The sequence below is a fragment of the Stenella coeruleoalba genome, assembly GCF_951394435.1.
Source record: "Stenella coeruleoalba genome assembly, chromosome: 15".
Lineage (NCBI taxonomy): Eukaryota > Metazoa > Chordata > Mammalia > Artiodactyla > Delphinidae > Stenella > Stenella coeruleoalba.
In genome coordinates, this window is record NC_137161.1 from 85,071,215 (window position 1) to 85,084,077 (window position 12,863).

A 12,863-nucleotide genomic window follows, 5' to 3' on the forward strand; every position below is an offset into this window, starting at 1 on the left:
GACTCTCAACCGCTGCGCCACCAGGGAAGCGCTGGTATTTAAGATTTTAACCCACGTCTGAGCATCAGCTAATTACAGGGCCTTTCAAGGGGCTCCTCCAGTGATGAGGATCTTTGGTTCCGTAATTCACTGATGACAGCTCCAGGAACACAGCCTGCTCAGCGCACTTCGACAAACGGTCAGAATTCAAAGGAAACTTTTCTGCAAAGACGTGGATCAGAGGGGAGGAAAGCAAGCGCCGTCCTGCCACAGAACGTTCTGGCAGGAGCCCAGTCCTTGCTCCCGGGCGCTGCTCAGATGTCCTCTGCCCTGGCTAACTGTCGAGGTCCCTGGGGACGGGGCTCAGATGTCACCCCCTTCGTGGGCCTCTACGGCCACCTGAAGGACTCCGTCCCTCCTTCCTCGGCGTCCACCAGCACCCTGAGCGAGCCTCTATAATCACCTCCCCACTTTCTACGTGATTAATCGCTAAGCGGCCGACTTCTTGCTGGCCTGCGTGTCCCCGAGCCCCACTCCTCCGAGGATCCCAGCCTGCGGCCAGGCACAGGGCAGGAGGCGACAACCGCTTCTTGGGTGAGACACTGGGTGAGCGAACGCTGGGACTGCACTGCAGCACAGAGCGCCTGCCTGGGTGTGGCCTGCATCCATTTGAAGGGAATTGGGTGTGGAATATTCCAGAAGACATCACCTGTGCCAATCACAGTCTCTAGGGTCCCATTGTGTTGATTCTAGGAAAGTTGGAGCCTGCCTGGACCAGCAATGTGCCAAGACACCCTCAGAGAAGTAGCGGTGGTGCACTGAGGCTTCCTGGGGGACAACATGACATGGACATGGCCTCCCACTGCCCTGAGGGGCTGACGGGCTTCTCAGAGGAGATTTTACTTGTAAAGTACCTCATGCCTATAGAACGCAGAGCCACGCACATCTTAGATACATAAACATTACCAAATGTTCTAGTCCTCCAGCAGCCTGCAAGACAGGTGCCGTCATTCCTGTTCTACAGCTGAAGGACCCGAATGGGAGGGGCAGAGCTGGGGTTCAAGGCCCGGGCTCTCTGGCCCCAAAGCCTGCACTGTCTTTGTGTCACTGACAGTGTCGCTCTTCGTGCCACATGTCCTCAGGGACCCTGTCTGTGGCCCCTCCTGGGGGTGAGTCAGAGGACGATGCATGGAATGTGATGAGGCCAGGAGGGTGGAACAAGGAAAGATCTCTCAGAGGCTGCAGGTCTGTTCTCTACCTGGACGGGGCCATGTGCGTTTTAGGAGATGATGGGGGCGGGTCGAAGTATGCTCTGCCTTGAGTCTGCAGATGACTGAACACTGGCCTAGCAATGAGGTGCCTTTCAAGGCCTTTAAAGAGACGCCCATTCATTGATTTGTTTTTTTTTTTTTTTTTTTTTTGCAGTACGCGGGCCTCTCACTGCTGTGGCCTCTCCCGTTGCGGAGCACAGGCTCCGGACGCGCAGGCTCAGCGGCCATGGCTCACGGGCCCAGCCGCTCCGCGGCGTGTGGGATCTTCCCGGACCAGGGCACGAACCCGTGTCCCCTGCATCGGCAGGCGGATCCTCAACCACTGCGCCACCAGGGAAGCCCCCCATTCATTGATTTTTGAATGGACACCCTGCTGTAATATGCCTTCGAGGTTAGTAGGAACCGTTCACAGATAAAAGCAGGATTCGTTTGCCCCAGGATGGATGTTCACGCTAACCTTTGCCACAATACTGTGATATTTTCTTGGGATAACTTAGTATATGATTGAAAACCAGTTCCAACGAACTTGCCCGAGCGAATGGATTAGTACAACGTAAACCAGGTAGCAGCCTGTTGGTGGAGTCAGGGCAGAGGATGGAGGAAAGGGGCACCTCGTCCACGTGGCAGGAGGAGTCGTTACAGGGGCCGCATGCGAGTCAGCTCTGGGGCAGGATCGGCTCGGGCCCCTACCCACCAAGTGACGAAATGCTCGACACATCCTCTAGCCTCCTCTTGGCCAGGAAACGTCTGTAACCCTCACCCCTGGGGTTTGGAACTAAGCTGCTTTTTATAGATGAACATTTACTCTCTAGGAATATTGAAACACAAATGGTTCAAATAACGAGTTTCAGGAGAAAAAATTACCTTTTCGGTTTTGAAGTTCCAACTGTCTGCACCACTACCGCAATTTTTAGACGTGCTGAGCTGACGTTAAAATATTTTAGAAAGACTATTTCAAAGGGACTTCCAGTTCTGGAGATATGGCAGACTAGCTAACCCGAAAAGCCTCCGGCCCCAAAGCCAGAGCAGAGCTGGACAGAGTGTAACAGACGCATAACAGATGCGTGGCTGGGCGCAAGGGGAAGCGAGGTCCGTGCCTGGAGGCCAACAGGGTGGGAAGCGAAGCTGCAGCTAAACTCGCCATGAAAGCTAAGCAAGCACTGACTATAAGAAAAGATGGTAATTGTCATCGGAGCCTTCGCGGACGTAGGAAACAAGCAAGAAGTGCACACTGGACACAGCCACAAGTATGACTTGGAATGAAGGAATTTTAGAATCCTGTACCACTGGGAGGAAGACAGAGATAATGGTTAACTTTAGATTTTGATAACTTACGTTTGCAAGTTAAAAGTCTTAGGGCAGCCTTCATCCTTCCTTCCAGAAGGCCAAGGCAAAGGAGCTTATCCGGACCTGTGCAGAGAAGGTGTCCACCCGGCTCAAAGGACCGGCCGCATATGGGGGGCTCAGCAAGTAAGTAAACAGAAGGAGGATACTGGGAGCAAAGCAGGGCTAGTATAAATGTGGAAAGCGGGGTAGCCTGAGTAAATGGATGCTACTGAATTGTATTTGGAGGTGCTGCTGTCAACTACTGCTTCTCAGTGTGTGCAGACAGATATAGAGACAGACCTGGAGGTAGACCTGCATGCACGTGGGCACGTGTGTCTCCTAGCTCTGTGCGCTGAGAGGGCCTGGGAGCTACGACACCCCAGGAGCAAGGAGCACATCTAGTGCCCAGATCTTGCTTTCACTCTCCACTGAAAGGATCCAAGTTTCCTTGGAGAATGGCTGGGAAGGAAGGTAAAAGAATAAGATAATCCAGGAACATCTTGTGCCAGAAAGTAAGGAGGTACTCCCAGTAACTGGAACATGTGAAAAGAACACAGATGCTGGCTGGAGGGCCCCCCACGGGTCAAATGTAGGAAAGTTTGAGCATCACCATAAACAATGACAGCAACGGATTACAACCTGTTACATAAAATAGGAATCCGTGAGTCCACACTGATATAAACAAATAAATGAATAAATAAGTGAGAAGAGAAAGCTCTTTTGTTTTTTAACGATAAAAGTCCAATCAATAAATGTAGAAGAAATGATTGAATCAGAAAGGTCGCAAGTGCGTGCCGCATTATACTAATTAATTCTGGTAAAACATAATCGGTGAATGACAAACGAGGGATGTGAGTGGAAAGGAGAATGAGATTTTCACATAATCTTGAAGTATCTCCCCACGAAATACTCATTCATCGTGAAAGGGAGAAAAGTAACTTTACAGTGGACAAAACCCGGTGGACTCCATTTCAATCGAGTGAGCAAAATTAGCTCCACCAAAGATGGGGCATTTCGATATCATGTTAAACCCCACAAGACACAGTGTGAAGAACTCAGCATCGCTTCTGTGACATTCTGACCAAAAATGCACAATCTGGGTCTAATCGTGAAGAAATAGACACAGCCACATGGAGGGACGTCCTAGGAAGTGAACGGCCTGTGATCTCTGAAATTGTCGAGGTCATGAAATGACAGGAATGGCCGAGGAGCTAATCCAGGTGAGGGGGATGGAGAGACAGGACGGCCAGGCGCAACGTGTGGTCCTGGACTGGATCCTTTTGCTACCGAGGACATCTGGGGACAACTGACAAAACTTGGATAGGGTGTCTGGGTGAAGGGTCATGCTTTGTAGTATTCTTGCAACTTTTCTGTGGTTTTGAAATACTTTCAAGGTGAAAGGTAAAAATGAACTTCAGGGCAGTCTCAAACTTTTAAGTAACGGCTACAGGCTGGCGGTGAGCTAGCTGTGAGCACGGCAGCCCAGGAGCTGCACAGCCGGGGGGTCTGTGTCATCGCCCACGGGCCCCGTGCCATGGACCTGTACCGCCCTGGCCACTCTGAGACACCAGGTGCAGGCCTGGAGGGGCACGGCCACCTCTGGGGAAAGGCATGGAGCCTGCCCAGATCATCCTCCCTGGGGAACGGAGCCTCGGAACCTCTGGAAAGAGATGTGGGCAGAAGCCGGATCACTGACACGTCCTACTCCAGGCCCCATGCACGGGGCCCCCGAGGCAGGACCAGAGCAGCAAACGTGGTACCTTTTCAACCCCCCGTGTCACCTGGGAAGTTCCATACAAACAGGATGGACCCCACGGCCGGAAATGCTGACGAATTGATCTGAGGTGGGGTCTGAGCGCTGGTGTGTCCTGGAATCTGCACTGACCCGCGGCTGGGATGAAGAACGCCGGCTGCCTTAGGAAGACGGTCACGAGGCTCCTGTCTGTACCAGCAAGGCCAGGGCGTCAGCACCCCTCCCTCTCAGCTCCCCTCAGAGCAATCACAACCGAATTTATGAAAACTGGTGAGAAAGCGAACTCTTGGTCTTGAAAGCCAAACCAACAACCAGAAAAGCCAAGTTCACCTACGAACATGAATACAAAAATCTTAAACCCAAACTAAAGCAAACCAAATGAACATCGCGTTGTGTTTATCTCAGGAACCCTGGGACGGGCGAACATTAGAATATCAACATAAATCATCTCAGCAACAGATGAAAGAAGAAAAAACATGAACAACTCAGTAGATGCAGAAAACAGTTTGACAAAATTAAACTTCTTCATGATTTTTTTAATCCTAAAAAAACGCAAAAAAACACCCCTCCTAGCAAACCAGGATTAGAAAAGCATCGTCTGAACCCAATACAAACTACCTGCAAAAACAAAGCCTCAAGAATCCCACACAAAACCTCCCTTAAGTCTTGTAAATGTCACACTTGATAATAAAATCTTAAAAGAATTTCTTTAAAGTCAGTAATAAAACAAAGGTTGTCCTAACGCTGCTCCAGTGCACTATGATCCCGGACGATCTAGCCCTCCCATTAAGAACAATAAATAACAAGAAACAGAAAAGAGAAAGAAAGGTTTCAAAGGAAGAAATAAAACTGTCACTAGCAGCAGGTGACGTGACTTCTTTACAGAAAACTACAGAAGAATTAACAGACTAACGAGACATTCTCCGCTTCTGGCCCTGAGGCCCTCACACCAGGCTGGGCGGTGGCACACCTGCAGCCTCAGGTGTGGGCCAGGGGCCAGGCCGCTCAAGCCGGATCCCCTCCCAGGCTGGGCCGTGTGGTCCGGGGACGTAATTGAGTCCCTCGGGTCTTGTCTGCAGGAGTGGGTCACAGCAGCCTCCTCTCGGTCAGTACGAGGTTTAAATGAGTTAATGTTTGTAAAAGCACTTAGAACACAGGAGAGTTCATTAAATTTTTAAAAAAATTCAAAAATCAACTGTGATCTTATATGCCAGCAACAGAGTCAGAAAATGTCACAAAATGTACATACATTGATTAATCCTCCCGACCATCTTGCAACAGCACTACTGACCCTGTTTTACAGACGAGGACGCTGGGGCTTGCGCAGAAGTTAAATTATGTCCAGGACCACAGAGCTAGGAAAGGAGGGCAAGACAAAGGGGGGCCGGGGCCGCTGGTGCACAGTCCATACGTTTCCAATCACAGTTTTTGAGGCACGCTGATGGCCCCTCAGTTTGCCTGCCTTTTTGGGAGCAGGGTGAAGGTAGGAATAGATAGCCCAGTGCTTTTGCCAGGAAGAAAAGAGCTGACGGAAGTAGGTTTAAACAAATGGAAAGATGTATCATGTTCCTGGATAGAAAGACGGTATCATAAGACAACAGCAAGGAGAGTAAAGCAGTGTGCACGCATGCGTGTGTGTGTGTGCACGTGTGCGTGTGTGCGCATGTGTGCATGTGTGTGTGCGTGCGCGTGTGCATGCATGTATGTTGGTGGGGATTGGGAAGACCTTACCAGACATTAAAACAAATTTTAAAGCCTCTGTAATTAAACAGTGTAGAGTTAGAGCACGAACAGCCTGACTAATAGAACAGAATAAACAGTTCAGAAACAGACCCAAGTGCATATGGGAATCTAATACTACAAATCAGGAGGAAAAAACGGACTTTTTAATAGATGTTCTGGGGACAATTGCACAGCTATTTGCAAAGTGATAAAAGATGGACTCATACCTCACTCCATACAAAAGAACAAATTCCAAATGGATGGAGACCTAAATGCAAACATGAAACCACAGAACTGGTAGTAAAAAAATTGGGTGAATTCCTTTTTAACCTGAGAAGGAGGAAAAGCTTTCTATCTAAGACTTGAAGTGCAAAACCTTGCAAGAAAAGATTGATAAATTAGACTTCAATTTTTTCTGGCATGGCAACAAATTATATATATTGCTGATGGAAATGCAAAATGTACAACCTATAGCAGAGGGGTTTGGTAATGCCGAGGAAATTTACATATACATCCATTGCTTGATCTTGCAATCCCGTTCCTAGGAATCCATCCCAAAGATTCAGTGGCAAAAGTACAAACTGCGTATGCAAAAGGCTGAAAGCACCTTTAGGTAGAATAATGCCCCCTGCAGGCATCCTCCCAACCACCCCCCAGGTGTCCACACCTTAATCCCTGGGACCTGTGGGTAGTTACTCCACACAGAAGGGATTTTGCAGACGTGATTAAGGTCAAGAGCCTTGAAATAGGGAGATTATCCTGGATTACAGGGGTGGGTCCTGGAAAGTGCGAGAGTGGGGCAGCAGAGTGGGTCAGAGGGATGAGACAGAAGGAGACAGTTGAAGCCTGGGAAGGACCTACCCGCCATGCCTGGCTCTGAAGGTGGAGGGAGGGACGTGGTGGCCGTACAAGCTGGGGATGGTGACAGCCAGCTCGGTCCTAGGACCACCGGCAACAGCCTGAATGAGCAGGAGACGGTGGCCTGCCAGAGCCTCCGGACAGGAACGCAGCCTGCCCACACCTGGACTTCAGCCCACGGAGCCCAAAGCTGTGAGATAACACACTTGTGTTGTTCCAGCCACTGGGCTTTGGCTGTTCGCTGTGGCAGCAGCAGGAGAGGAACGCACACCCCAGGTGTCCAGAGGACCAGCTGAACACACAAACTTGCACGTCCACACAAGGGAAGACCACACGCCAGGCACGTGATGTTCACGTGTCCTCAACTGAAGAAAGCAAAGCACCTTCTGCATACGGAAGGGGGACACGGGTACGTGTATTGCTAACGCTGCAAAAGACAAAAGAGGACCAGCCAGAAGCCTACTGTGGGGCTTCTGGGGAGAGAGGCAACAGCGTAAAGGGAGAACGACAAACACAGATTTCCCTGCATACAACTAGTAGTTCTGACTTTGAGATCATGCAAATGAGTTACGTGCTCAAAAGTAAATTAAATTTTAAGGGCTTCCCTGGTGGCACAGTGGTGGAGAGTCCGCCTGCCGATGCAGGGGACACGGGTTCGTGCCCCGGTCTGGGAAGATCCCACATGCCGCGGAGCGGCTGGGCTCGTGAGCCATGGCCGCTAAGCCTGCGCGTCCGGAGCCTGTGCTCCGCAGCGGGAGAGGCCACAACAGTGAGAGGCCCGCATACCACAAAAAAAAAAAAAAAAAAAAAAAAGTACAAACAATATTTAAAGAAAGCAATCTCTAAAAATTGAAGCAAAAGAACAAAACAAAGACACTGAAATGAATGAAGCTAATCTGTATTAGGTTGGTGATAGAAACACACAGAGAAGAATTTAGACTCAGTATTTTGACTGTACGTTCACAGTGTAATACGGTCTAAGGACAAATAAGTGGCATTCAGCAGGCTCCTTGGCAATATCATGGACATTGCAAGTTTGAAACTCTTTATAGAATAACAGGATAAAGAAAATAAGCAATTTTGTTAATATTTCTAGAAAGCACACTTTTAGTATAAAAGTTACTGAAAACATAAATTCAAAGTTAAGTAATCTTAAATTTGAATTGGAAATATCAGTACGAACTCACGATGTTTCCAAACATATGCGTTTCCTCTCTCTATCCGCTGGAAAATTCTAGAAGCAATGACCAGTCAGCAGCAATGAGCACCCTCCCCTCCCCTTAGTGCCCAGATTACGGCCTTTAAATACGATTTGACGCTAAACGAAACCAGGCAGCGGCGGCTCAGTTTGAGCTTCAGCTCGGCGCTCGAAGGCGCAAGATGCTCCCGGGAAATCCCCCTGCATCAGGAAACAAGGAAATCATCCAAGATCAGTTATCGTGAGGTCAGAACACCTAGAACATGAAGGGCTGCCCACTGGCCAAGATGGGTCAGTGTTAGGTTCAAAAAGAACGATGACTGTAGGTGACTGAAACAGACTGAATACACAAGAAAACCCGTCCTGTCCTACTGACACTCAGGAAAAGAGAGAGCAGGGCAGAAAAGGGAGAAAGAAAAACCTGTTCACGTTGGGAGTGACTGGGAGCCGGTTCCTCACTCTGCAACGCCCTGCCTTCCTGTGTTCAGGGTAACGACCTGACCTGAGGGAGGAGGGTAGCGCTGCTGCTGAGCTCCAGCTACTAAATGCGGAAAGACGGATAGAAAGTTGCCCTTTTGAGTATCTGTAGGTAACACTGAATCCAGGCAAAGGTCACCGATGGGTGAGACCACTGGATACGAAGCCGACGGGAGGACAAGGCAGGGACCAGGCTGCCGATCGTGCGGTGTCCCTACGTTCCCTAGAGGGGGATCCCGAGACCCCATGTGTCCTGATGTGCCGCCGTATGAAGCCCCCAGCCCCGCCCAGGAATTACTCTCCACCACAGTGACCACGACAACGTGGGAACGATCCAATGGAGGTTTTAGAATGAACTTCCTGTTTACAGGAAACACGGGGGCAGGGGGACACGTGAAGTGACACTACAAGGATGCAGATGGGAGATGCTTCTCCGATGGAGGGCATTCCACGGGACGGGGGACTGGGGTTTGTAACAAGGCAGTGGCAGGGGAACAGAAGGGGCTCTGGGTGAAAAGGGCAACATCTCTAGTGGCAGAAGGCAGCTGAGTGGTGGGCTTGAGGGGGTGCTAGGGAGGATTGCAAAGGGCGCAAGGGAGCTAGCTTGTGGGGCCGATGGGCTTGCTCACTATCTAGACTGTGGTGAGGGCCTTACAGGTATACAGACATGCACGTCTGGGTCAAAACTTAACAGACTGTATACTCTAGAAATGTCAAGTTTATTATATGCCAACTACACCTTGAAAAAGCTGTTAAAATTTTTAAAAAAATGATTTAAGAGACATGACAACCGAATGCATAATGCGAACTCTGTGTGGATCCTGTTCTCATCAAAGCCACACTAAAGAGACGCTTTCGGAAAATCTGGGGAAATGTGAATGGTCCTGATTATTAGATGACATTAAGGAATGTTTAGTAATTTTGTCACGTGTGATAATGGCATTCTCGTTATGAGAAAATACATCCATGGTTTAACGTAAAGGTATCGAAGGAAGACAAGTGCACAGGACGAGAACAGGTGTGCAACCCAGATCCAGACCGAGAGACAACATTCCTAACGTTCCAGAGCCTTCCCGTACAAGACCCCAGAGGGGACCAGTGCTCTAACGCCCAAGATGATGTTTTCTTCTCTGGGACTTTGTACCTGTGGACTCAAATCACGAGTGTGGCTTCTCTCGCTCAACACTGTGCTTGTGAAATTTGTGCCCATTCAGTGCTGAGTACGTGGGAATAAAATGACGTGTGGTCTGAGATACGCAGGGGTCACCAGTGGAGAGAGGGAAGGGGGGGCATGTGGGGCAGGGGAGTACGAGGCACAAACTAAGCTACAGGATGTGTTGCACCACACGGGGAATAGAGCCACTATTTTATAATAACTGTAAATGGAGGACAACCTTTAAAGATTGTGAATAACTATACTGTACACCTGTAACTCATATAATATTGTACAGCAGCTATACTTCAATTTAAAAAGAAAAGGTGCAAACTAATAGGCATGAAATAAATAAGATATAAGGATTTAATGCACAGCACAGTGAATATAACCAGTATTTTGTAATAACTTTAAATGGAGTATAACCTATAAAAACATTGAATCGCTATGTTGTACAATTGAAAATAATGGAATAGTATGAATAGACGATACTTCAGTAAAATTTCTTTTAATTGAAAACAAAACCCCCAAACACTCCAGCCACAATAAAAAGTAGGACTAGACGGATCTAGATAAGAGAAGAGACGAGCCTGGGTGATGGGTGTGTGTGGGAGCTCATTAGATCATGCTGCTTCCTTTTGGGTGTGTTTAAAATGTTTTAGATTAAAAATATAAACAGGGCAGTTGTGGGACAGAAGCACGAAGCAAACGTAGTGTGGAGAGAAGTGCTATGTGTTCCCCCATCGCTTCCTCTCCTCGGACAGACAGAAGGAAGGACCCTTCCCAGACCCCCTGCGGCTGCCTGGAGAACAGAACCCAGGGCAGAAGGAGTGTGGACGCTCCCAGGTCCGGCTCTGGAAGCACAAGACGCAGATCTTGAGTCGAGCCACGGAGGGGTGGGCATCTCCACTCCTGTGGCCCCGCCTGGCCTGACTCCCACTCGGAAGCCCTCGGAGTTTGTGTCCTTGGCGTTCACCGTGCCCAGCTGTACTGCTGTCCAGTGACGCCAAGGACAGACTCTCGGCTTCTGCGTCCCTCCGAGCACTCGCCCGGCTCCATCTGGCCGACTCTGAGACGCCAGCACTGGTTTCCAGGAGATCCCACAATTTTTCTCCTTGATTTTCTTTGATGCGTTTTAAAGTTTGCTTTTATTCTTTTGGTTTTCATTTCCAGGGGATTTATTTCTTCAGTTTGATGGGAGGTAGGGGCATACGGTGATTTTTTCCTACGTAAATAATTGTTCCAGCCCCATTGATTGATCAGTTCCAAATAGCTGGTTCCCATTGTCAGAATCCTGCAGAGGTTTCTGGAAACAGTTGCTCAATGAAAGTTTTGAAGATGTAGATGGAATCCGTGCCCTGATTTATGGCCAGTTTCCAAGAGCGAATTGTCTTGCAGTAGAGCACAGGCACAGTCACGAAAATCGCTAGGGTTTTCCTACGGACAATAACTGTTTGGAAACTTTACCACCCCCGTCGTGCGGGTCTTTGTCTGTTTTCTCAGCTCTTAGATCAAGGCGCTTCTGGGTGGGTGGGATTCACTGAGGCCCCTGTGACCCTCCCTCTGACGCATGAGCCCCGTGGGGCTTGCTATCTTGCTATCGTGCTTTGAGTCAGAGGCAAAGTTCTCCCTAAGGTCGACCCTCAGGCTCCCCGTGACCTTGCCCCGGCTCTTCCCTACACGCCCTCACTCCAGCCATCCGGCACCCCTGCCGTCCTCACAGGTAGAGCGCATGTTCCTCTCCCAGCAACCTGAGGGTCCTTCTCCTGAGAGAGAACCTTCCTCCTTTACGGCACAGACTTTGTCTGTTTTTGTTTACCACTGTGCCCCTCGTGCCTAGCATAGTGCCTGGAAATAAACACGCTCTACAAACATTGCTGAGCAAATGCATATTCATTCATTCATTCATCCGAGAGGAAAGTTGCACCAAACGATCCTCTTAGTCTGTTCGGTAGCGAATTGTGACATAGAATTAAAAGGAGAATCTCAACCAACGATGCCATCAAACTGGGGGAACTTACCATATACTGAACCACAACTTGAATGCTCGCCCCATGATCACTTCTCCCACCCTCAGTAAGAGCCCAGCCTAACATCCCGCTTTCCCCCATCTTCCCACACCCTAACCCCGGCATCCCAGCCGCCTCCAGTCTCTGGTTCTCCTCCTTCAAACATCACCACCTCCCAAACTACCCAGAGGCAGCTCCAGCTACGGACTCATCACTCTGCAAAGGCATCAGTCAACCGTCTCTCAACTTTAGGCCCCAGTGTTACTCTGTGGAAACTGCAACTCTCGGCTTCAAGGAGACCATACCTGTCCCTCCACGATCCACCTGGAGATGGACGTCTTCCCGTCGTAGCCGGGTCGGAACTGCAGGGTGGCTGAGCGAGGGCTGATGTTGGAAATGACCAGATTGGATGGGGCACCAGGGAGCTCTGGAGATAAACGAGAGGGGAAAGGTGGAGGTTTGAATTCCGTCACAGCGTAGGAAGGGTATCAACATATCAGCAAGTAAACAGCTCCAAAACGCCTTTATATCAGAACAGGGCTTGTTCACACAACCACGAAGGTGAGAAGCACAGCTCTCCAGGAATGTGCTCACAGCATGACTGCCACTCCAACGGGGTGGCCCGTCAGGCCCCAGGCCACGTGCCGTGTCACTGGAGACCTGTGAATGTGGCTCCCAGATGACAAACCATGAAGGTCGGGTCACGTCTCACTCATCATCTCCCTGAACAGCAGGGGACTGTTCAACAGTAGACACTTGTTGAGTGAAGAACGGATGGACGAAGGTGGTTCTTCCAGGATCCTCAAAGAACCCAAAGGACCCACCGTCCCTCCTCCCTCTGACAATGACCTTGACGCCTTCGAAAGAGGCGGGGGGAGCGTGCACCCCGTGCGTCTCCAGGCAGCTTGATGTGGGCAGGTGTGCAGGTCCTGAGCCGTAGGCTTCCTGGCTCTGGTTTCCAAGACAACTGGATTCAGGTGAGAGCGCAGAACTCTTCCCGCTCTGCGGGTGCTCGGTTGCTCTGGCAGCTAAACGAGGGGCGGGTGGGCTCTGCACGAGGCTCCCCCGTCTCAGGCTGCCTGCGGCTAAGCCTCCTTGCTGAACACAGGCGGGTTGC

At 49.9% G+C, this 12,863-nt stretch overlaps 1 protein-coding gene across 1 annotated transcript in view; it reads right to left on the bottom strand.

The window, feature by feature from the left end:
* The window catches only part of SDK1 (sidekick cell adhesion molecule 1), an 816,979-nt gene that overhangs the window by 114,900 nt on the left and 689,216 nt on the right, over window positions 1-12,863 (bottom strand). The window contains exon 22 of the mRNA XM_079943718.1: window positions 12,052-12,173. Within this exon, the coding sequence (XP_079799844.1) occupies window positions 12,052-12,173 (122 nt within the window). The remainder of the gene's footprint in view (window positions 1-12,051; window positions 12,174-12,863) is intronic.